The following is a 26,383-nucleotide window of genomic DNA, read 5'->3' on the forward strand; positions in this document are numbered from 1 at the left end:
CTCACCTCCCCCCCTCTTTTCCTCCATCCTTTTCCTGGGCTCCCTCTTCCCCCCCCCCTTCCATCCTGTTTTCTCCCCACTAAACCTCTCCCTACCTCCCTTCTCCCCCCCAGTCCTTTTGTATTCCTGTCCTCTGCCTTCCCCACTCCCTGTCGCCTCTGCCCAGCACCCCCCACCCCTCTTATGGGTCCTCATCCTCCATTGGCTCCTTTCCCCCCTCCCCCCCTTCGCTTTTCCTCACCTTCCCCCCTTTTTTATTTTCCCATCATCTGACCAGTTTCCCCCCACCTGCTCTCGACTGTGGCATGTCATATTTTAGTGCAGTGTTCCAGTGAATGTTCACTGTTGTTTCGTCTTTTCCCGCGTTGCGAACAGAAACCATGCTGTCGCTGGGTGTGAATTTTATGTCTGTTGCGAACAGAAACCAGACTGTCGCCGTGTTTTTTAGTTGTCTGTCTATTATTTTACCTGTTGGCTTCATATGTATTTTATTAGCATCATCATCCCTTTGTTCTCTGTTTTAAGTTCCACGATTTTTTCGCCATGTTACTCTTTGTTTCCGATTTTGTCGCCTGTTTTTATTATATATTATCTTCTCCTTTTTAAAACAAAGTCTGTAGGCTGAAGAGCGGCATACTAAGCTGCTGCCAGCCCGCCCCCTTCAGGGGGAATCGAACTTCAGTAAAGAAAAAAAAATGTATGTTAATGCGGGGAACGTGGGAACACTCACAGCTCTGCTAGCAGCGGTGGGGCAGGTTTCTTCCAGCCTAATTGAGTGCGCACCAATAAATCGCCGCTAATTCAGTCTTTAGCTGCGGACAGCCCATTGGCGCCAGTTCTACGCGACTGGCAGCGCACGGCGCCCCACTTGCCGTATCTCAGTGCGCCATCTCGTCCTGGACTGTTATTGAGGACCGGCCGCGGTCCAGACGGTGCGCGAGGATTGTGCCGCTACTAGTTTCATAAGAATTATGTAGGCCGCGGGGAGGCCAGCCGGAGCGGCGTGGCGTATACCTCTTGGGCAAGCACGACGCCCATTGGCTGAGAGAACCACGTTGCTGGGGGCGGAGTGGGTGTGCGACTGTGAGGCGGATGTAACGCAGGGGAAGGGCCAAGAACCCAAGCAGGGTCAAAAGGCACCTCATCCACATATATATCAAACACATTTATGCAACCCGCCAGAGTAACCGAGAGCGCTAACGCGCTGCTTCCTGGACTCGGGTAGGCGCGCCAGTCCCGGATCGAATCCGCCCGGCGGACTAACGACGAGGGCCGGTGTGCCGGCCACCCTGGATGTGGTTTTTAGGCGGTTTTCCACATCCTACTAGGTGAATACCGGGCTGGTCCCAATGTCCCGCCACAGTCACACGACTCACAGACATCTGAAACACATTCACACTATTTCACGATTTACACTACACGCAGACAGCTGGGGTACACTAATTCCGTCCTGGGGGGTACGGGGTGGCGGCAGGAAGGGCATCCGGCCACCCCTAACAATTAACGTGCCAAATCCGGCTAATTGTGGCCGACCCTGCGAAACCGCGGAACAAGGCGCAAGCGATAGAATAGAATAGAACATATGAGACATTTATGCCAGCTCCTTTTCCGGTCTCGGAAGCACTTCTGGACCTCACTTTTCGTTACGGTGTTCAACCCCTTCAGAGATTCTGTTTTTATCTCATCTGTGGGAATGGGAAGAAGTCCGGCAGATACGGTGGCTGAAGCAACGTCACTGTTTTGTTTATTTGCCAAAAAATCACGAGCACGCGTTTATGTGTGAACAGGAGCGCTGCCGTGATGCAGTTTCCCCGAGTGATTTTGCCACGATTCTAGTCGTTTCCTCTGGATTTCTTCACGAAAATGGCGCATTACTTCCAGGTAGTAAGAAATCCACTATCCCATTTTAAACGAAGAAAACAGTGAGAAGAACCTTCACATGTGATCGGATCTTTCGAATTTTCTTCAGTTTTGGCACTTCAGGTAGTTTCCACAGGGACGGTTGGACCTTGGTTTCGACATCGTACCCACATACCAATGTCTCGACACCTGTTATAACCTTCTTCATTAATTGTGGACCATTGTAGACTTCACTGAGCAATTCCTGAGCGTCGTTACTGGTCGAAATTCAACAATTTTGTAGCAAACTTTGCTGGTACACATTCCGTGCCCAAAACATCCGAAAAAAATTGCTTGGTGTCAGCCAAAGGATGTGCCGACATCATCAACAACCTCTCTTATGGTGATTCGGCGATTTCCAGAACCATTTTCCTCAGCGTCGTCAGTAATCGATGTGCTAGGCAGTCCAGGCTGGTCGTCGTCTCTAACATCTTCTCCACCCTGTTTCAAACGTTTATGCCTCTCGTAAACTCCTAAGACAAATGCCACAGTTAACATTTCGAATGTGATGGTGCACTTTATTGCATTTTCCAAGCAAAATATTATGCAAATGCTTTGATCCATTCTTTTCGAAAGTAAAACTTCGCCGAGCTCTCGAAACAACGTATAACCTTTTCGACTATAAACGATATACAAAATAATCAAAACAGTTGAAACTGGAAATATACTTAAGAAACACGTGTGGCAACAAGATAAAAATTGAAAATTGGATGTATCATGCCCGCGAATTTAAAAACTTCACGTTACTTTTTGACCACAGTTTATACACTCTGTGCCAAGCAGCATTCAACAACATGTTCGGGTTCAGTGCCGTTCAAATACAGTCTGGAGCGCCCGTAAGAGTGACTGCTTAACCACCTCTGTGCATGCTGTATCGATACTTGTTCTCTTACGTAAGAGGTTGTAGCGTACTCGTAAATAGGTCATTTAAAGTCGATTATTGGAACTTTGTATGTAGGCTTCCTTGGTATAGTTTGCGTCTTGTCTCTTGACTTCTGAAGCTTCAGTTTCTACAGTATCTTTGTGACACTCTTCCATGGGCCAAACAAACTTGTGACTATTCGTGCTGCCCTTCTCTGGATACGTTCAATATTCCCGCTTAGTCCTACTTCGTACTGGTCCCACACCTTTAAACAATATTCTAGAATGGGTCACACTGATATTGTTTAAGCATTCTCCCTGGTCGACTGAGTTTTCGCAGTACCGTACCAACGAACCGAAGTCTACCTCCTGCTTTATTTACGATTGCGTCTGTGTGATATTTTCATAACCCAATCTATTTTTATAGCCAGGTATTTGTGGCAATTGATTGGTTCCAACCGTCACTCATTGATGCTATAATCATAGGATACAACTTTTTTTTTTTGTCAGTGAGAATATAGTAACACAGACATACACTGATATAATCAAAGTCATACAGTTAGTCTTCCAACCGTATATCTATATCTACACGTACAGGGTGTTTCGCTATTCATGTTACGCGCTTCCGGAGATTGCAAGAGGGGATTTAGTAGATCAAGTTCCACATAGGAACCCATGTCCAGAAAAGTCATCCAACGACGCTGCAGTGCGTCAAAATTAAAGACGCCGACATCTGTAAATATATATACAGCGTGATTCCGTGATGATGACACAGACTTTCAACGATGATGGAGAAGGATAAATGTATCACTTTGAGGTAAGGCTCCCTGTACCGTAGAGAAAATTACAAGCGAAACCCCGTTCGGATACCTGGGACAGGGGAATACATGTACCGATACTGTTGTTACTAACATTGTAGGGTAGGCAACTTTCAGAGGTGGCAGTATGGACCAAGACAAGAAAAAGTCGGTAAACATGGGCTCTAAAATGCATACGTTAAGAGCTATGAACAGTTGTTCAATAGAGGAGATATGTTTCACCCTAGCGTAGATAAACAAGTGCTCATAGCTCCTACGAATGCATTTTAGAGCTCATGTTTACTAGACATTTTCTCTTGTCTTGGTACACACTACCACCTCTCAAAGTTTCCTACGCTACAGTCTTAGCAACAACACTACCAATACGTGTATTCCAGTGTCAGAGGAGTGAGCGAGGTGGCGGAGTGGTTAGCACACTCGAATCGCATTCGGGAGGGCGACTGTTCAAACCCGCGTCCGGCCATCCTGATTTAGGTTTCCCGTTATTTCCCTGTAGTGCTTCGGGGAAATGCCGGGATGGTTCCTGTGTAAGAGCACGGACGACTTCCTTCCCTGATGCGATGGGACCGCTAACCTAGTTGTTTGGTTCCCTCCCCCGAATCAACCAACCGACCAACCACTGTCAGAGGTGAAACTTCCTGGTAGATTAAAATTGTGTGCCCGACCGAGACTCGAACTCGACACCTTTGCCTTTCGCGCACACTCCGCTGCAGAGTGAAAATTTCGTTATGCTGTGTTCTGTTTGCTAGAAACTCTTCAATCCAGCCACACAGATGGTCTGATATTCCGTAGGCTCCGTGTACTCAGTTGAGTTGTAATTTAAGATATTCAGCAAATTCCTCCTATTTCAGTAACTTGAGAAATGTCAAAAATTGAATACAATAAATAAAAGGGTAAGGAAATGTGTTGTCCTCGAGCAGTTGTAAAGGAATTGGTGACAAAGCACAGTAATTGAGGACTGTTTCGAGAAAATGAGGTCTACATCTACATCTACATTTATACTCCGCAAGCCAACCAACGGTGTGTGGCGGAGGGAACTTTACGTACCACTGTCATTACCTCCCTTTCCTGTTCCAGTCGCGTATGGTTCGCGGGAAGAACGACTGTCTGAAAGCCCCGGTGCGCGCTCTAATCTCTCTAATTTTACATTCGTGATCTCCTCGGGAGGTATAAGTAGGGGGAAGCAATATATTCGATACCTCATCCAGAAACGCACCCTCTCGAAACCTGGACAGCAAGCTACACCGCGATGCAGAGCGCCTCTCTTGCAGAGTCTGCCACTTGTGTTTGTTAAACATCTCCGTAACGCTATCACGGTTACCAAATAACCCTGTGACGAAACGCGCCGCTCTTCTTTGGATCTTCTGTATCTCCTCCGTCAACCCGATCTGGTACGGATCCCACACTGATGAGCAATACTAAAGTATAGGTCGAACGAGTGTTTTGTAAGCGACCTCCTTTGTTGATGGACTGCATTTTCTAAGGACTCTCCCAATGAATCTCAACCTGGTACCCGCCTTACCAACAATTAATTTTATATGATCATTCCACTTCAATTCGTTCCGCACGCATACTCCCAGATATTTTACAGAAGTAGCTGCTACCAGTGTTTGTTCCGCTATCATATAATCATACAATAAAGGATCCTTCTTTCTATGTATTCGCAATACATTACATTTGTCTATGTTAAGGGTCAGTTGCCACTCCCTGCACCAAGTGCCTATCCGCTGCAGATCTTCCTGCATTTCGCTACAATCTTCTAATGCTGCAACTTCTCTGTATACTACAGCATCATCCGCGAAAAGCCGTATGGGACTTCCGACACTATCTACTAGGTCATTTATATATATTGTGAAAAGCAATGGTCCCATAACACTCCCCTGTGGCACGCCAGAGGTTACTTTAACGTCTGTAGACGTCTCTCCATTGATAACAACATGCTGTGTTCTGTTTGCTAAAAACTCTTCAATCCAGCCACACAGCTGGTCTGATATTCCGTAGGCTCTTACTTTGTTTATCAGGCGACAGTGCGGAACTGTATCGAACGCCTTCCGGAAGTCAAGAAAAATAGCATCTACCTGGGAGACTGTATCTAATGTTTTCTGGGTCTCATGAACAAATAAAGCGAGTTGGGTCTCACACGATCGCTGTTTCCGGAATCCATGTTGATTCCTACATAGTAGATTCTGGGTTTCCAAAAACGATATGATACTCGAGCAAAAAACATGTTCTAAAATTCTACAACAGATCGACGTCAGAGATACAGGTCATCTAGTCACCTTATTTAGTGACTGTAACTACCATAGGAGATCTGTGTTGTTGCGCCACTGGATGGTTGTGGTGGTGGTGTTGTTGGTAGTGGTGGTGGTGGAGGGTGGGGGAGTATCGGGGAGACAGATGCTATTAAAAAAGAGGGGCGTCATTTTTCGCTTCTCGCCTAGGGCGGCAAAACACCTAGCAACGGCGCTGCACTAGTCGGAAGCTGACCTTCGCTTACGTTTGGCCGGCCCGCCTCAGGGATATGCGCGACTGACGCTCCACTCTGGCGGCGCTCAGGCCGCAGACATCGACGGCTTCGGACTGGGAAGAGCCGGGCCGCTAATTTCCGGCAGCGTGTGAGGATCGTGGCGGCCATAATTTCCGGCATTTCTGCGGGGTATTGACTATCGGCCGCCTCCTGTGCGGGCCCCCACCACTAAGCTGCGGTACGCACCACGCGTACCAATTTGCGTCCGTCATGAGCCGCTGCTGGGCGTGTAACGCGAGCTGTCCGGAACCACGAGCATAGCCCCGCGGCCCGCTGTACACGTGCCTAACCCGTGCATCGTGTACACTGTACTGCATGGTCACCCACAAACGCATCAGTTGCATATGTAACGGATTAAAAAAACTCTTGTTTCCATATATCAACGGACCGAGAGAGGTGGCACAGTGACAAGAAGGGGTCCGAAGTCGGGACCACAGCCGTTCAAGTCCCTTGTTGCCATCCGCATTCGTGCTGTCGGAGGTTTCCCTAAATCGCTTAGTCCCTTACAACAAAAGCGCAGTATAATGACTTTTCTGGAGACTAGAAATCTACTCTGTAGGAATCAGCATGGCTTTCGAAAAAGACGATTGTCTGAAATCAAGCTCGCGTTATTCGTTCACGAGACTCAGAGGGCCATGGACTCAGGTTCCCAGGTACATGCCGTGCTTCTTGACTTCCGGAAGGAGTTTGACACAGTTCCCCACAGTCGTTTAATGAACAAGGTAAGAGTATATGGACTATCAGACCAACTGTGTGATTGGATTGACGAGTTCCTAGGTAACAGAACGCAGCATGTCATTCTCAATGGAGAGAAGTCTTCCGAAGTAAGAGTGATTTCAGGTGTGCCGCAGGGGAGCGTCGTAGGACCGTTGCCGTTCACAATATATATAAATGACCTTGTGGACAACATCGGAAGTTCACTGATGCTGTAGTATGTCGAGAGGTTGTAACAATGGAAAATTGTATTGAAGTGCAGGAGGATCTGCAACGAATTGACGCATGGTGCAGGGAATGGCAATTGAATCTCAATGTAGACAAGTGTAATGTGCTGCGAATACATAGAAAGAAAGATCCTTTATCATTTAGCTACAATATAGCAGGTCAGGAGCTGGAAGCAGTTAATTCCATAAATTATCTGGGAGTAGGCTTTACGAGTGATTTAAAATGGAATCATCATATAACATTAGCCGTCGGTAAAACAGATGCCAGACTGACATTCATTGGAAGAATCCTAAGGAAATGCAGTCCGAAAACAAGGGAAGTAGGTTACAGTACGCTTGTTCGCCCACTCCTTGAATACTGCTCAGCAGTGTGGGATCCGTACCAGATAGGGTTGATAGAAGAGATAGAGAAGATCCAACGGACAGCAGCGCACTTCGTTACAGGATCATTTAGTAATCGCGAAAGCGTTACGGAGATGATAGATAAACTCCAGTGGCAGACTCTACGGGAGAGACGCTCAGTAGGGGCATTTGTTGAAGTTTCGAGAACATACCTTCACCGAGGAGTCAAGCAGTATATTGCTCCCTCCTACGTATATCTCGCTAAGAGACCATGAGCATAAAATCAGAGAGATTAGAGGCCACACAGAGGCATACCGACAACCTTTCTTTCCATGAACAATACGAGACTGGAATAGAAGGGAGAACCGATAGAGGTACTCAAGGTACCCTCCGCCACACACCGTCAGGTGGCGTGCGGCGTATGTATGTAGATGTAGATGTAGATGATCCTTTTGAAAATGACACGCCCAGTTTCATTCCGCACCTGTCCTCTTGCTCCGTGTCTAACGAACTCGCCCTTCCTTCCCTCGCACAAGGAAAAATAACGAAAATGCACTAACTGACAAAAAAGAGAAGCACCCAGAACACATCATCGGTGGGTTTGTAAATGATTAGCGTTGCAATTCTCTGTGACAGAGTGCGTTAGTTGTTGTTCCTGTTTAGTGCTGCTACTAGGAGTGGTAGAGTATGTAAAGTAGCGTGAACAGCATCAGTGTTGAGTGATCACTGTTGGTTGGTTGGTTGGTTGGATGGTTGGTTGGTTGATTTGAAGGAGGGGACCGAACAGCGAGGTCATCGGTCCCATCGGATTAGGGAAGGATGGGGAACGAAATCGGCCGTGCCCTTTCAGAGGAATCATCCCGGCAGATGCCTGAAGCGATTTAAGGAAAGCACGGAAAATCTAAATCAGGATGGCAGGACTCGTGTGTGTACCGTCGTTCTCCCGAATGCGAGTCCAGTGTACTTACTACGCTCGATAAGTGACCACTTTGATGGTCACGGTAGATGCCGCGTACCCCCGTGGAACAGCGCTCCAGCACCTCACACACACACACACACACACACACACACACACACACACACACACACACACATTGAAAGGGGCCTCATTGTGTTTCTCCATTTGTCCGCCAAGACGACTCGTGCAATACCCAGATTTGTGGGACATCCGGATGTGACGTGACCCGAAGTTGGAGGGCAGACAAACTCGTCGCCGAGGTTCCAACCGACCACATCTGACCACCACAGGAGACGATGACTGGACTCGTAGAGGCGGTATAATAATAATAAATACGATTAAGACTGTTTTTGAATAATTGATTAATCATACTAATCGCTCCTTCATCTCCACAACCATGTTGTCCAAAAAAGAAGCATTAACATTTAAGGAGCTGCTCAGTTCTGTCTGACAAGGGGAGGCCGCCAATTGTGAAATTCAGATTCGATTCATACTGCGCATAATAAAAGCTCATGGCCAGAGGTGTAATGTGGCAAAGCACCAAGGTGCACTTCTCAGCCGTCGTCGAGAAAATCGACAGTTAAAAGAAACCGTTGCGGTGAAATACTCTCGACGATTAATGATTTTCTACAGCGTGGTAGCGCAGCGGTAAGCGCTGGAGTTCGTAATCTGGAGGTCGCCGGATCGAATCTCGCTCCATGCAACTTTTTTTTAGTATTTCACAATTGGCGGCCTCCCCTTGTGAGTGTGATGAGATTCCAGTCTTTCAGCGACAGCCCACCGCAATGCGCGCTGCCTACCTCACAGCACCAGCTACCGCTGCCTCGCTGGATGCAGACGGCAGTCTGGCGCGGTCCTAGTGCAGTAACAAGAGGCGCAAGTTGTGCGTCGGCTGCTGGGCGTTCTCCTGCTTGGCCGGCCCGCCTGACGCCGGTGTTTCGGTGTGTTTCAGGCCAACTGGTACCGCGCGGCGCAGTACTGCCGCTATCACGGGATGCACCTGGCCAGCATCAACAGCCAGGAGGAGAACGACCGCCTCGAGAAGCACATACGAGACTTCGGTACGTACCGTTCGCAGCCAAACCTAGAGACTTTCAACTCAGAATCCTCGTACAGTGTCCGGAAACTCTGTGATGCATTGTTTCTAGCTGACCTTGCATTATCCCAGCTTACTTAAGAGGCGTGTGAGAAAAGTTATGACACAGATAATACTGTAGTCATCCGGAAACGCTGCGTTGTTCTACTTGTGCAGATCGGTGTGTTAACTCCCCTCCAGATGCTCAGTCCGAGTTTCAGTTCCGTACAGCCATCACGTGATCTTTCAGAGCGCCATCGGTTTAGTTGTGTTTTGGGGAGCAGCGCAATTTAGAGCAGTGTTATGCCATCAAGTTTTGTATTAAACTAGGGGAATCTGCGAGCGTGGCCTTTTAAATGTTGAAACAGGCCTATAGGAAACGTTCCTTGTCAAGCTCATAAGTTTTTCGCTGGCGCAAATGTTTGGACGGCCAAAGAACACATTGAAGACGCACCTCGCTCAGGGAGGCCTCAACATCAAAAACCGACTTTCTGGCCAATAAGGATGCCGTGCACAAAAAACTAGCTCCTCTGGCACAAAGCACTCCGTCTTCGGACCACAAGTGGCCCATCGGGACCATCTGACCGCCGTTACGATGGTTTTCTTTGACCGGAGCCGCTACTATTCAGTCCAGTAGTTCCTCAATTGGCATCACGAGGCTGAGTGCTCCCCGAAAAACGGCAACAGCGCATGGTGGCTGGATGGTCACCCATCCAAGTTCCGGCCACGCCCGACAGCGCTTAACTTCGGTGACCTGACGGGAACCGGTGTACGCACTGCGGCAAGGACGTTGCCCCTCTGCCACACACTGTCAACCAAATGTTTTAGAGAGATGTCCTTGAAAGGCCTAGGAAAATGGTGAATCGAGGGAGACCGGACGTTGCAGGCAAGCAGATGCTGCACCATGACAGCGCCTCGTGTCACACGGATATTTACACCATGGAATTTTTGACCTCAAAAGGCATTCCTGTTTTTCCACAGTCCCCCTACTCTCCTGATCTTAGTCCATGCAACTTTTTTCTTTTCCTGAAAGTGAAAAATGTCTCAAGACGACGTCATTTTGGGACTCTGGAGAACATTCAACAGAATGTGACCGACGTGTTAAGGGCCATACCAGTTGAAGCCTTTCAACGCCGCTGCTAAGACTGGCAACAACAGCTCCGTCGGTGTTTAGCTCTCAAAGCGAACTACTCTGATGGGGACAATATTGTTGTTTGAAAAACTAAAAACTTTGGCACATAAAAAGTCAGTCTCATTACTTTTCTCACACACTTCGAATTTATCCAAAGCTAATGCTAGCCACGTAAAGGCACCAAATCTATCCACAGGGTTAAATCGAAGCAATTTTATCACCTAATTTAGCCATGTCATAACACCCCTGTGTCTTTTTTTCCATTCCCTGTATTTTAATGTCACTATATTTATGATTTAATGGTTGTTTGATTCATTTTATAAGGACCACGAAGGTGGGTTTGTTCGATCCGATTAAATTGGGACTTAAATGTCACCGGGTTCGTCACTAATATCAGTCATTTTCTAACATTTTACATGTTACTCTATTCCCACCACCAGTACCTAGTCTTGTTCTTGTGTGTGTGTGTGTGTGTGTGTGTGTGTGTGTGTGTGTGTGTGTGTGAGTGTGAGAGTGTGAGTGTGTGTGTGTGTGTGTGAGAGAGAGAGAGAGAGAGAGAGAGAGAGAGAGAGAGAGATAGAATTACAGAATAGTTCTGAATTTGTCTCCTACGGATATGTTTTTCCGGCGTAGAAAAATGCCATAGTTTAAATTTTAAAAACCAGGTTACTGTCTTCATTTCATGATTAATCAACTTGCAAAAATGTGTTTGCCTGTTCAATCATCATCTTGGTGAAAAGAGATTACAAACATCTTGAATGAGTAAAAAGTTACCCGAAATGAAAAATTTAGGCACGTGTCCCTACATACATCGTGTCTCGCAATTATAAGTGCAAACGAAAAGGACGAGTAAAGGACAATGAAACAAGCCAGTAATCCTAATGAACGTCTTCTTCTCTCGGTGCCTTTCAGGTTCGTGTGATGGCGATCATGACGGGTGTTCTCCTCTTGTTGGTAGCACCACGGAGTAGTTCTGCTGAAGACATACTGAACCAGCGTCTACGGCTGTCAGACCAACATATTCCTCTCCTTCCAGGACCTCTTTTGCTGTTGATTTTCCCTTGAAGTATTTTTGTAACGGATCTTATCTATTTGTATTACGCATTATATGTCCTAGATATTGCTGTTTTCACCATTTCACTATCTTTATTAATTTAGACGTTTTTTCATTCTTCTCAAAACTTCTACGTTTGTCACTCTCTGGGTCCAAGGTATTCTCAGGATCCGCCTATAAAGCCACAATTCAAAGGCCTCCAGCTTCTTCCCCGCGCTTTTGTGTAAGGTCCATGTCTCTACCCCATATAGCAGGACAGAATATACATAGAAGGGCAAAAGTTTGATTTTTGTCCTAAGAGTTAGGTTATGCCTTTTGAAGAAGACAGCACTCATTTTCTGAAGCACACTTCTTGCTTTTTCGATACGAATCTTGATTTCTTGCGAGTTATCCCAATTTTCATTTATTGTGGTTCCAAGAAATGTATATTGTTTTAGCCTTTCTATAGTTCTTTGGTTTATGACAGTGTTTACTCCTGTAATATTTTCCTTATTTACGACCGCGAGTTTTGTCATTGTGGTGTTTGTTTCAAGCCCCTACCGACTGCTGACTCTTACAATTCTATCCACTAATAATTGTAATGCCTGAATAGAGTAATCGAATAAAATAGTACCGCCAGCATATCGAATGTTGTTTAATGTTATTCCCTTTATCAAAATTTCTTCTCCTATTTCTTCCAAGGATTCTATAAATATGAATTCGGAGTAGATATTAAATAGTATGGGTGACAAGATACATCCCTATCTTACTCCCCTGAGAATTTTGACTGTTTCAGTATGTTCTTCATCAATATGCAACACTGCTTTTAGAGTCAAGAACACGATCTCTATGATTCGCAAGTCTCTTACTTCCTTTCCAATATTTCTCAAAATCTCCATCAACTTGACGTGTTTTACTCTAGCAAAAGCCTTCTGGTAATCTATTAGGAAAGCAAACACATTTTTATTTACAGATCTGCATTTCTGAAACAATACTTGTATACTGAACAAGTCTTCTGTCGTACCCAAGGCATTAATAGACCCAAACTGATTAGGAGCTATCTGTTCCTCACGTAGTCTTTATGTTCTTCTGTGTATCACCCTCAAAAACAATTTCAAAGTATGGCTCATTAAGCTTATCGTACGATAATCTCCGCATTGTTTTGTACTTGGCTTTTTGACCAGAGTAATGAACTCTGATTTCAGCTACTCCAGTGGAATGTTTCCAGATACATAAATATGACTGAAAATTTGGGTTAACTATTTTATACGATTTTCATCCATTAATTTTAAGAACTGTGCTTCTACTTTATCTGGTCCCACAGCCTTTCCGTCCTTCATCTGATTGATGGCTGTTTGAACCTCTACTTTTAGTACATCTGTGCAACTTATTTCATTTATACTTGTATCAAAAGCACATCTAATCTCATGACATAAATTTTCTGTATATTTTTTCCATGTCTTTTTCTTGTCTTCTAAATCCACCATCAAGTTCCTTGCTTCATCCACTAGTTTTCCACTGTTGCTCGTCCCGTATTTCCCTGTTACTTCTTTGACTTTCTTGTGTACATTGAAGTTATCATATTTACTTTGATAAAACTCGATATCCTCGCATTCCTCCACTTTTTCTTCTTTGACCTTCCTAATTTTTCTTCCGATGTCCTTATTTATCTTCCTGTATTCAGTTGGCTTTCTCTTATTTAATCTCCTTTCCTCCAGTAGAGTGAGTATCTCATCCGTGGATTCCTCTTCTTTCTCTCTGGTTCCATTTGCTGCAGAACATTCTGTAATTTGTTCAATTCTAAATTGGCATTGTTACTCGTGATGTCTTCTGTGTTAATCGCCGAGCTGAGTTCTGTTTGTATATTCTGTTTCACTATCGGGTCTTTCATTTTCCTCAAAACGTAGAACTACTTTTTCTTCCTCTTCGCTCTCTTCATTCTAAATTTGAAAACTCATACAAGCGTTATGTAGTTTACGTCTGCTCTTGGGTATGTTTTTAATGACGTGCAACTGTTCCTGAAACGTTTATTTACTAAGATGAAATCAGTCTCGTTTCTCACAAGTTTCCCAGGTCTGTGCATTGGAGACTTCCATATATATAGTCTTCTAGGTGGAAGTTTAAACCAGATGTTCATAATCACTGGATCATTTGACACCGCAAAATTTTCAAGTCATCCCCTCTAGAATTCCTGTCGCTTAGCCCAAATGGTCCTACCATGTCTGATGTTCTTCTTCCCCTACTTTCGAATTAAAATCTACCATCATAACAGTCAACTCATATTTGTGGAGTTTTCTAAAAATTCCATTTGTGTTATCATAAAATTCCTCCAACTCTTCATCTTCCTTGTCCATTGTAGCGACATACACTTAGGTGTGTATATTTATATCAATAGAGCTGCAGTAACATTATATGGGCTGATATACGTACAAAACTTTTGAGGTACCTTGCTAGTTTTGCTGATAGTATTAGACCGACTCCACGCTCATGCTTCCCGTCTGCTCTACCTGAATAAAACATTCTGTGTCCGTTTATGTAAATAACTCATGTATTCAGCCATCGCATCTCGGTAACTCCAAGTATCTCTATTTCCACTCTATCCATTTGTTTAATTGTATTACGTATTTTCCATCCTTGACTCATTGAGTTCACATTCCAGGTCGCCACTTCTATTTTTTCTTGCCATTTGATTTCCTGCATGTCTATGCTCATAACTGTTGCTCCCAGAGATCCGATTGATGAACTTACGACAGATGCAAATTTTGCCATGAGCACAGCTATGATGATTACCAGAACATGCTGTAAGGCCTTTAATGTAGTCGTTGTCCAGTGTGTTCTACATTCTTATGCCGTTGACCACCTTCACAGACCCTCCGCCTTTAGAGCCAGTTTCCCAACTGTAGGCCAAAAGAGTGCCCTAACCTTAATCCGCTTTTGGCAAGAGAGGGGGGTGGGGGGACTCCTTCTCCCGGAAGTCATTCGGTTGCCAGAGTCTCGTCAGTCTGAAATAGACTACACCACGTGCAGTTGAGGTTGGCATTTGGGTAGAATCTATCACTTATACACTCTAATAAACGTACATCCGGAAAAACCAATGGTTTCTCCTACAAAACGTATGCAGAAGGGTAATCATACGAATGTTACAACACTGTTAGTGTACAGGGTTATTCAAATGATTGAAGCGATTTCACAGCTCTACAATAACTCTATTATTTGAGATATTTTCACAATGCTTTGCACACACATACAAAAACTCAAAAATTTCTTTAGGCATTCTCAAATTTTCGATATGTGCCCCTTTAGTGATTCGGCAGACATCAAGCCGATAATCAAGTTCCTCCCACACTCGGCGCAGCACGTCCCCATCAATGAGTTCAAAAGCATTGTTGATGCGAGCTCGCAGTTCTGGCACGTTTCTTGGTAGAGGAGGTTTAAACACTGAATCTTTCACATAACCCCACAGAAAGAAATCGCATGGGGTTAAGTCGGGAGAGCGTGGAGGGCATGACATGAATTGCTAATCATGATCTCCACCACGACCGATCCATCGGTTTTCCAATCTCCTGTTTAAGAAATGCCGAACATCATGATGGAAGTGCGGTGGAGCACCATCCTGTTGAAAGATGAAATCAGAGCTGTCGGTCTCCAGTTGTGGCATGAGCCAATTTTCCAGCATGTCCAGATACACGTGTCCTGTAACGTTTTTTTCGCAGGAGGAAAAGGGGCGGTAAACTTTAAACCGTGAGATTGCACAAAACACGTTAATTTTTGGTGAATTGCGTGAGGATTCTCTACCGCCCAGATTCGCACATTGTGTCTGTTCACTTCACCATTAAGAAAAAATGTTGCTTCATCACTGAAAACAAGTTTCGCACTGAACGCATCCTCTTCCATGAGCTGTTGCAACCGCGCCGAAAATTCAAAGCGTTTGACTTTGTCATCGGGTGTCAGGGCTTGTAGCAATTGTAAACGGTAAGGCTTCTGCTTTAGCCTTTTCCGTAAGATTTTCCAAACCGTCGGCTGTGCTACGTTTAGCTCCCTGCTTGCTTTATTCGTCGACTTCCGCGGGCTACGCGTGAAACTTGCCCTCACGCGTTCAACCGTTTCTTCGCTCACTGCAGGCCGACCCGTTGATTTCCCCTTACAGAGGCACCCAGAAACTTTAAACTGCGCATACCATCGCCGAATGGAGTTAGCAGTTGGTGGATCTTTGTTGAACTTCGTCCTGAAGTGTCGTTGCAGTGTTATGACTGACTGATGTGAGTGCATTTCAAGCACGACATACGCTTTCTCGGCTCCTGTCGCCATTTTGTCTCACTGCGCTCTCGAGCGCTCTGGCGGCAGAAACCTGAAGTGCGGCTTCAGCTGAAAAAAACTTTATGAGTTTTTCTACGTATCTGTAGTGTGTCGTGACCATATGTCAATGAATGGAGCTACAGTGAATGTATGAAATCGCTTCAATCATATGTAATAGCCCTGTATTAGAAAGAGGAGCAAATTACAAAGCAATAAACCGCCCGAGTTTAATTTTAGCATCATTCCAGATACCTAAAAATGGATTATTGCTTCGACAAAGGTTATCTGTCACGACTCGGTAATGCTGCGACCTCTCAGGTCCTCAGACTTGAACCTCTCGGATTTTTATTTGTTGGAACATATATTACAGCTTTGGTGTATTCTAGCCCTGTTGAGGTCGCGCGGGGTATCCGAGCGGTCTACAGCGGCTTGTCATTGTTAACGCGGCTGCCCCCATTTGAGATTCGAGTCCTCCCTTGGGCATGGGTGTGTGTATTGTCCTTAGCGTAAGTTAGTTGAAGTTAGATTAAGTAGTGTGTAAGCTTAGGGGCCGATGACCTCAGCAGTTTGGTCCCATAAGACCTTACCAAAAAATTTCGAAATTTCTTCTAGCCCTGTTGAGAGTGTCGACTATATGCGGGAACGCATTGTAGATGGTTCTCAATCCATTCAGAACACGACTGGGAGTTCTGGACGTGTCCTGGCATCAGTGAGGATGCGTGGTGAAGCCTGCCTTCAAACGAACAGTGACTATGCGGACCACTTGCTGTAATACATTACTCCTCAAGTTCCTCGGGGCACTGTCTAAGGCGTTCATTTACTCAGTTATAAAAAGTCGTATGGAGGAAACAATTGGTTTCCGGGTCTACGTTTATTAGGATCATTTGCTTGTTTTATTGTCGTTTACTCGCTCCTTTCGTTTGCACCCGTAAAGCCAAACACTACACAAACAATACCTACAAACTTCGAGAATTCTAACGGAATAAACTGAGGTTAGGAATCATGTATGGGAACGTCAACCACAGCCACTACTGAAGAGACAAAGCCCCCCGCTTCTTTGCTGTCAAACGTTTCACGGAGACAGGCCTAAAGAGGGTGGTGATGGCAGGTGTTGACGCAATCGACGCCATCACATGATATGACTGCTGTTAGGCCCATACCAACTCTTGTTCTCTGTTGAGGGGTGATCTCAGACGTTGTTCCCTGCAATTTTGGCGGTCTGTAGCGTGATTGGATAACGTTTCCGAAGATGAGTTCCTACACTGCCGGCCATTATCATTGCTACACCAAGAAGAAATGCAGATGATAAGCGTGTATTCATTGGACAAATATATTATACTAGAACTGACATGTGATTACATTTTCACGCAATTTGGGTGCATAGATCCCGAGAAATCAGTACCCATAACAACCACCTCTGGCCGTAATAACGGCCTTGATACGCCTGGGCATTGAGTCAAACAGAGCTTGGATGGCGTGTACAGGTACAGCTGCCCATGCAGCTTCAACACGATACCACATTTCATCAAGATTAGTGACTGACGTATTGTGACGAGCCAGTTGCTCGGCCACCATTGACCAGACGTTTTCAATTGGTGAGAGATCTGAAGAATGTGCTGGCCAGAGCTGCAGTCGAACATTTTCTGTATCCAGAAAGGCCCGTACAGGACCTGCAACATGCGGTCGTGTATTATCCTGCTGAAATGTAGGCTTGGCTCTGAGCACTATGGGACTTAACATCTTAGTTCATCAGTCCCCAAGAACTTAGAACTACTTAAACCTAACTAACGTAAGGACATCACACACATCCATGCCCGAGGCAGGATTCGAACCTGCGACCGTAGCAGTCCCGCGGTTCCGGACTGCAGCGCCTAGAACCGCACGGCCACCGCGGCCAGCTGAAATGTAGGGTTTCGCAGGGATCGAATGAAGGGAAGAGCCACGGGTTGTAATACGACTGAAATGGGAACGTCCACTGTTCAAAGTGCAGCCAGTGCGAACAAGAAGTGACCGAGACATGTAACCAGTGGCACCCCATACCATCACGCCGGGTGATACGCCGGAATGACCAATACACGCTTCCAATGTGCGTTCACCGCGATGTCGCGAGCAGCAATGTCGCGATACGATAAACCGCAATCGCGATAGGCTACAATCCGACCTTTATCAAAGTCGGAAACGTGATGGTACGCATTTCTGCTCCTTACACGAGGCATGACAACAACGTTTTACCAGGCAACGCCGGTCAACTGCTGTTTGTGTATGAGAAATCGGTTGGAAACTTTCCTCATGTCAGCACGTTGTAGGTGACGCCACCGGCCCCAACCTTGTTTGAATGCTCTGAAAAGCTAATCATTTGCATATCACAGCATCTTCTTCGTGTCGGTTAAATTTCGCGTCTGTAGCACGTCATCTTCGTGGTGTAGCAATTTTAATGGCCAGTAGTGTATCTTCAGTCAAGGCACACTCAGCAACCTATTGATATTTATCGCTATCGTGTTGTTACGTCATATACACTATTTGACCAAAAGTATCGAGACTCCTCTATGTCATGGGAATTGATCACTAGATGTGACCAGAGGCGAACTCGTCAGTGTAAAAGGAGTGTGGTGTTGTCAGTGCAGCGGCAGTAATGGCGGGATGGATCGTGCAAGAGAGCTCAGTGACGGAACATGGACTAGTCACTTGATGTCGCCAGAGTAACAAATCAATTGAGGCTACTTCAACCTTCTAAAACTGCCCAAGTCGACTTTTGCTGATGTGATTATGAAGTGGAAACACGAAGCTGCACAGGTAAACCAACACCAGTCAGACATCACGTACTGAAAGAGAAGGACCGACGAGCATTGGAAGGGTGGTTTCAGAAAATGGCGCGAAAACAACGCAAGGAATCCTTCGTTGCTATCAGCAGTCCAGGTAGCATAATAACTGCGAGTATGGAGTTAAAAACAGTGAGCAGCTCGTCACAAGCCAGATATTTTTGCAGTCGATGCTGAGTGGCGCCTGAGGTAGTGTGAAGAGCGACGCCATTGGCCAGTGGATGATTTGAAGTGATGACTCACATTACCCTGTGGCAGTCCGACAGAAGGATTTGGGTTTGGTGAATGGCTGGAGAACGATACCTTACGGGTAGTGCCAACAGTGAAGTACAGAAGACATGCTGTCATAGTATAGGAGTGTTTTTCGTGAGTTAGGATGTGGTTCCTTTATTGCACTCAATAAAACGACAAATGCGGAAGGATACGAACACATTCTAGCTTTGCATTCTCGATGTGTTTTTGTGTCACCATGGTAGAGGACCCTGTCATAAGCAGCATTTGATCAATAACACTCCTTAAATAGACCGGCATATCCAGAATTCCGCCTGAACCCAGCGTCTATTTGACTCGAGGACCAGTTTCCAATGATAATGAAAAAGATCACTTCCTTCTATGTTTTCGGCTCTTGACGAAGAAGGGGCTCCCATTCCTGTACAGGCATAAAGACACTTCATTGAAAGTGTCTCCAGGAGAGTTCAAGCCGTCATAGTATTACAGGTGATTCAAAAATATTTCTGTTTGCTGATGACACCAGCTTGGTAGTGTAATATTGAAACAGTATCAAATAATGTAGTTCATGAAATAAGTTCGTGGCTTGTGGAAAATAACTTGATGCTAAACCATAGTAACACTCAGTTTTTACAGTTTCTAACTCACAATTCAACAAGAACCGATATTTTGATCAGACAGAATGGGCATATTATAAGCGAGACGGAACATTTCAAGTTCGTAGGCGTTCGGATAGATAGTAAGCTGTTATGGAAAGCCCATGTTCAGGATCTTGTTCAGAAACTAAATGCTGCTTTATTTACCATTGGAACAGTATCTGAAACAAGTGACAGTTCAACACAAAAAGTAGTCTACTTCGCATATTTTCATACGCTTATGGCGTATCGTATTATTTTTTGGGGTAATTCTTCTGATTCAAAAAGTGTATTTGTGGCTCAAAAACGGGCTGTTCGAGCTATATGTAGTGTAAGTTCGAGAACCTCTTGTCGACCCCTATTCAATAGTCTGGGAATTCTGACATTGCCCTCACAGTATATATTTTCTTTAATGTCGTTTGTTGTTAGCAATATTAGCTTATTCCCAAGAGTTAGCAGCTTTCACTCAGTTAATACTAGGCAGAAATCAAATCTGCATGTGGAATGCACTTCCTTGACTCTTGTGCAGAAAGCAGTGCACTATTCTGCTGCATCCATTTACAATAAGCTACCACAAGAACTCAAAAACCTTAGCAGTAGCCGAAACGCTTTTAAGTCCAAACTGAAGAGTTTCCTCATGGCTCACTCCTATTCTGTCGAGGAGCTCCTGGAAGAGCTAAAAAATTAAGCAAATTCCAGTGTTACATTGTTGATTTTCTTTATTTAAACTTACGACTTGCACCTGAATATGTTTCTTATATTTCATTTTATCTGTTTCTACTATCGTGTTATAATTTCGTGTATTTGGAACATCCCCTTGGAAAAATTAGTGAATTACTGTGCTGGTAAACCCCTTACGTTATTTGATTTTCAAACAGCTGAGCAAAACTGAATGTACTCAGGCATTTCTCTCTTTACGTATTCTGATCAACAGTAAACTGACACACAATATTTTTAGCGCAACGCAAGCTCACTTTTAATAATCCGTACAAAAGAATGGCCCTGACTAACAATAACCTATACCTTTCATGAATCACTTACCTCACAAAAAATGTTCAAAAAATCTTCATTACTCGAACTACTGCAATACAGCGAGCGCCACTACTGCCAGCTAAATAAAAGATTCTAACTACTGAAGTCACTAACTACTGATAGGCATAGTTAGCAAATGAAAGATTTTGATAAAGAACAAACAATGTATTTACCTTAATAGTGTTCAAAAGTCATAATATATATATATATATATATATATATATATATATATATATATATATATATCTCAGTTCATGACATCCAGTCTTACAAATTTACTGTCTCTGATGGACACACGTCCAGATCATCCGCTCTCAAAACTTCGCCATTTCTCTCCCCACATCCACCACTGCTGGCGGCTCACCTCCAACTGCGCAACGCTACGCGCTGTTAACAGCCAACAGCCCAACACTACAATAGAGAATATTTCAACAATGCGAACCAGCCACAGACTGCACACTTGTGATGGAGAGCTCGCGAATGAGTCGTTGAAATGAACGCTTCACTCCAGTGAAGTGTGAACTAACCACTCAATTTCAATGCACTGATACTCTTCACAGATAGCACACTCCACACTTTTTTCTAGTTCACTCACTCTCTTCCCCTCTCCCTCTCCCACTACTTCGGCGCTACTGTCTGTCGACGAATCGCGCGGTGTTTGTGGGGAACGAAAGGTTTACACGGGGTTGGGTGGCGAGGGGAATGCAGCGTCAGCTGCTTCCTGCTTTGCTGACATTATTACCCATGACTATTTGTGCAGTTAAACTTCGCGTCTACGGGTAGCCTACCGTTGGCAGCACTTGCAGACAAATAAATATTAAAGATACAAAGGAAGAGGCTGGCTGTGTGAACAGGCACAGCCAACATGAAAATAAGATGTTTGTTAATAACACTGAAAGAGGGATTTTACCTGAAATCGTACCAATGACTGCAGGTGACAGTTTACGTTTTGAATCCGGAGGGTTATTATTCTCAACAAAAATAAAATCTACAGGAAAACTTCTGAATAATTACTTAACGTAGGTATATAGGCTTTGTGACAGTGGTAAACATACTCATTCTATTTTGGATTAAATTTTAAAAGGAACATAAAATTGGACTGCATTTCATTGGTAGCCCTAGTTTTCTGTCCATGAATACAACAAATAATGTTTCATTTGGCAGATAAAGACTTTTTTGGGCACTTCATGAGAAAAATTTCGGGCAAGATTAAATGAAATACCTTCGTTATATGTGACAGGCTCCTCTGTTTATCTTTCCTTTGTCCCCTTCGACCATGCTCTATTTAAGTTAACTCAGGTAAGAGCGTGAAACGTTACTGCATAGTTCGGCCATCTGTTGGTAAAATTATGAAGTATTGCGAAGCTTTATTGTACGAGCGAGGCGAAGCGAGCGTAGCCGCGGCTGAGCGGCGAACTGGGCAACTTCGCCAGCCTCCCGTACTTCATCAATGAACTACTTCATTTGAATGCTTCACGGCAAAGAGTGACATGAATGAAGTAGTTCACGGGAATGAACGAGTTCGATCCATCTCTACTGCACAAAGCACAGCCAGTGATTTTCATACAGAGAGCTATGTGGCGTTACCAATATAAAAACCTAAACAGCCTACTTACATATTGACTCGTTCCATGACCATGGAGGGGTCCCGCCTGGTAGTCCTATTCTTCGTCGTGTGTGCTCCCAGTGGGCTTTAAGTGTGTTGTTTCGGAGTGTTTTTAATACTGTGGCCAACCTTTAACCTGTGCATGCGCATCCAGTGTCTTCTCTGTGTTTTAAGAATCGCCAACTGTGTTTTTTTAACTTTCTGGTGACTTTTTTAACTGTCCCCAATGAACGTCTACATGTCAGTGTATTTTTACCTCCATTTTCTCCCCTTACTCTGTTTTATGTTCCCCTTTTTTACCTCCTTATGTATGCATTATTTTATTCTTGTTTTAGTTGTCATGTCACTCGGCTGAAGAGCGGCGGATTGTGCTGCTGACAGCCCTCCCCTGCCCATATGGGGCAGGGGCATGAAATCACAATAAAGAAAAAAAAAAAGACCATGAAGACTCCCCAAATTCTGTAAGTCCCTCCAGATCCTTGAGCGTCATGCACTCCGCCTCGCCTTCCGTATGCGCCTCCCGTCCCCCACGCGGATCCTCTACGATCTGATTCCTTTCCCCCATCTGCTCCTATTCCTCGAACATATCCGCATCCTCTACACCTCCCGCCGCCTTGATCCCCCTCACCCCCTGGTTGCTCCTCTCCTCTTCCACCCCCGCCCCCTGTCACGCCTTCACTGTTGTGTCCCCCCTACCCTCCATCTCTACACCCTCCATCTCCTTTCCCAAGGTGGCTTCCATCAACTCCCCCTCCCAGATGATGCCCTCTCTCCCTCCATTTATCCCTCCTATCAACTCTGATCCTCACTTCCTCCTTTCCTCCGTCCTTTCCCTGGGCTCCCTCTCCCTCCCCCCTTCCATCCTGTTTTTTCTCCCCGCCCAACCTCCCCCTATCTCCCTTCTCCTCCCCCCCCCCCCTGAGTCCTTTTGTATTCCCCACTCCCTGGCACGTCTGCTCAGCACCCCCCACTCCTCTTATGGGTCCTCATTCTTCATTGGCTCCTTTCCCCCCTCCCCCTTCACTTTTCCTCTCCTTCCCCCCTTTTTTATTTTTCCATCATCTGTCCAGTTCCCCCCCACCCCCCCACCTGCTCTCGGCTGTGGTATGTCATATTTGTGCCAAATTTTTAGTGCAGTGTTTAGGTGAGCATTCAGTGTTATGTGTCTTTCCACAGTGTTGCGAACAGAAATCATGCTGTCGCTGGGTGTGCATTTTATATCTCTTGCGAACAGAAACCAGACTGTCGCTGTGTTTTTTAATTGTCTGACTGTTATTTTTCTGCTTCCTGTGTATTTTCTTAGCATAATCAACCCTGTGTTTTATGTTTTAAGTCCCAGAATTTTCTGCCATTTTACCTTTAAGTCACCGATTTTATCGCTAACTGTTATTTTTTTATTATCTTCACTTTTTAAAACAAATTCTGTAGGCTGAAGAGCAGTGTAGTAAGCTGCTGCCAGCCCGCCCCCTTCAGGGGGAATTGAAACTCAATAAAGGAAAAAAAAAAACACAAAGACCATGGAGACCTCTCCTTAATTTGGTCCCACGGAACAATAAATAAATAAATAAAGCGGAAGGGTGGACACACCCCATATTAATGTCCACTAACGGGATATAGCGTTTTGGTATTTGTCTTGGCTATACTGGAGTGGCCGTGCGGCTCTAGGCGCTGCAGTCTGGAGCCGAGCGACCGCTACGGTCGCAGGTTCGAATCCTGCCTCGGGCATGGATGTGTGTGATGTCCTTAGGTTAGTTAGGTTTAATTAGTTCTAAGTTCTAGGCGACTGATGACCTCAGATGTTAAGTCGCATAGTGCTCAGAGCCATTTGAACCATTTTCTTGGCTATACTCGTTCTCTGTGCGCAGTCGATCCTTGAAGCACGTTCACATGAGTGCCACTGTGTTTCAGGTCTGGGCCACGAGCACTTCTGGACGTCCGGCACCGACCAGGCGGAAGAAGGCACCTTCTTCTGGATGGCGACCGGCCGGCCCATCACCTTCACCAACTGGAACACGGGCGAGCCCAATAACTTCCGCTACGAGAACGGCGAGGAAGAGCACTGCCTCGAGCTGTGGAACCGCGACGGCAAGGGCCTCAAGTGGAACGACAGCCCCTGCTCGTTCGAGACCTTCTTCGTCTGCGAAGTGCAGTGATCGGTCGGACTGGAAGCAGGGGACAGTGAGCGGACTTCCAGCGGGCGGCGACCGAGCGAGCGCGTCTGGACCTCCCAGTTGTCTCGGTCGCGTCCGATCCGTTTCCAAAGACTAACAAATGGTGCCCAACTTCCGTGGTGAGCCCCGGCCGTCTTCGCGTGCTCCGGCGAGGGAACTTCGCGAAGCTGACCTCTGGAAACTGGAGAAACGCGATCTCGCCCTGCGGTCACTGCCGCTCTCTCTCACTTTTCTGTGTCCGCGGAATGAAGTGGCTTGAGCGTTTTTCAAATCTTAATTACTACTGAAATGCGTCTCCCAGAGCAAATGGATTCTAGTTAGCTCAGAGGATTAATAATTTCACATTGGTGAGCCTCTAAGTTAGACTTAGCAGAGGAGAGTAACGTTTTTCTTCCCCCCCCCCCCCCCCTCCCCCTCTTCTTGGAACTAACAGACCGGCTCAATCTATCTATGGTCCAAATGACTACGTTCCTCTCCTGTTATTTCAATAAGGTTTTCTGTCCTCTAACCAAGTAGGTACCCCCCCCCCCTTTTTTTTTTTTTTTTTTTTTTTTTTTTTTTTTTTTTTTTTTTTTTTTTCAAACATAAGTGTACGTCATGAGAAAGAGAGACAGGTAAGAAATAATGTTTCCTGTTACGAAGCGTTTTCTTACAACCGCCTAGATTCGATCTGTAACCTTGCTAATGTATGGTCTTCCGCCATCGATTTCGGTCCATGAATCTAGGCAGAAATTGCGTGTGAAATTAAACCAACTTTACATATAATCCAAATGTGCTGTACGGTTGCTTATCTGTTGAATCAACACCCGCTTGAGACACAACACACTCTTCCTGTATCCAGCGACTGTACCTGGGGAGAAAATGAGGTAATTCCACTGCTCTATTTCGTAAATGCTACCACAACCGCAGGATAGGTCGCAATCGAATCATTTAGCGGGAAAAAAAAACTAATTTCGTATTTCCCTCGCCGGACCGTGGATTGCCTTAGCTGCCATGTGAAACCTACTATACTCGTTTCCTGAGACTTAACCCTTTTGTTTGAAATTCCTTAATTTTAACAAGCAGGCCGCTGGCCACAGATCTCCACGTTGCGCCAGTCTTTCTCATTCCAGTTACGCCCGCCCGTGTTCTGTTGCAGTTAACGATCACGAAGTGCCTCAGAACTCGCCAGAAATGAACTTTGCTACATAATATCCGTGTAACTCGAGGAAGACAGCGTGCCTTGCCGGATCACGTCCGGAGGAAAGTGCTTATTTACAACGTAACAGAGACGGCGGATTCAATGGCTGCCACTTCATTCGCACAGTTCATGGTATGTTAGTGTTTTGTCAGGCTGAAAGCGTGAATGTCTGGGTGAAAGCTACCGCCACTTCGTTGCGCCTCTTTGCGTAACGGAGGGCTCATTCAGGGAATACTTTTAATTTCGACCAGTGAATTATACAAAGGAACTTAGTAGAAGAAAAAATAAGTTTACTGTTTCTATTTTTCTGTTTTCGTCGATAACTTAAAGTAACTGATGTTAAAATAATTATTTCAGTCACAGCATCCTTTTATTCAGTCAATTGTTAACGAATTACGAATGTGATCTACTTAATAAAGGCAAAAATTACTTATTATACCTTATGGTATTGTGTAGTACACCGAAAAAGAATGATAATACTGTATGAAAACTTTTGTATATTTTTCTTTCACTGTTTTTATTGCATTATAAAAATGTGTCTACGAACAATAAAAATTTAATGAATTTCGCCTTATTAAAATTCCACTTATGTAATTAACTGCACTGTAATTCTTTTACAGTATTGTGTACAGATGATTTTATTAATAAAAATCAGTTACTGGTAACATTTTGTGACCTACAACTTTTCTTTCACAATGTTGCCATACTAACATGTTTTATCACGTTTTTCCGTTTCGTCTTGCAAGCACTGACAAATAAAAACTAAGTATGAAGTCAAGATTAAAATGAGCACAAATCAAAAAATATAACATACAAGCGAAAACTACAGC

General features: G+C 44.9%; 1 protein-coding gene across 1 annotated transcript in view; it reads left to right on the top strand.

Annotated features, from left to right (window-relative positions):
• LOC126473866 (mannose-binding protein C-like) overlaps positions 1-24,836 on the top strand; it is a 793,976-nt gene extending 769,140 nt beyond the window's left edge. Inside the window, exons 4-5 of the mRNA XM_050101194.1 lie at positions 9,299-9,407; positions 24,111-24,836. Of these exons, the coding sequence (XP_049957151.1) occupies positions 9,299-9,407; positions 24,111-24,355 (354 nt within the window). The 3' untranslated portion in view covers positions 24,356-24,836. The remainder of the gene's footprint in view (positions 1-9,298; positions 9,408-24,110) is intronic.
• The last annotated feature ends 1,547 nt before the right edge of the window (positions 24,837-26,383 follow it).

The sequence above is a fragment of the Schistocerca serialis genome, chromosome 4, assembly GCF_023864345.2.
Source record: "Schistocerca serialis cubense isolate TAMUIC-IGC-003099 chromosome 4, iqSchSeri2.2, whole genome shotgun sequence".
Classification (NCBI taxonomy): domain Eukaryota; kingdom Metazoa; phylum Arthropoda; class Insecta; order Orthoptera; family Acrididae; genus Schistocerca; species Schistocerca serialis.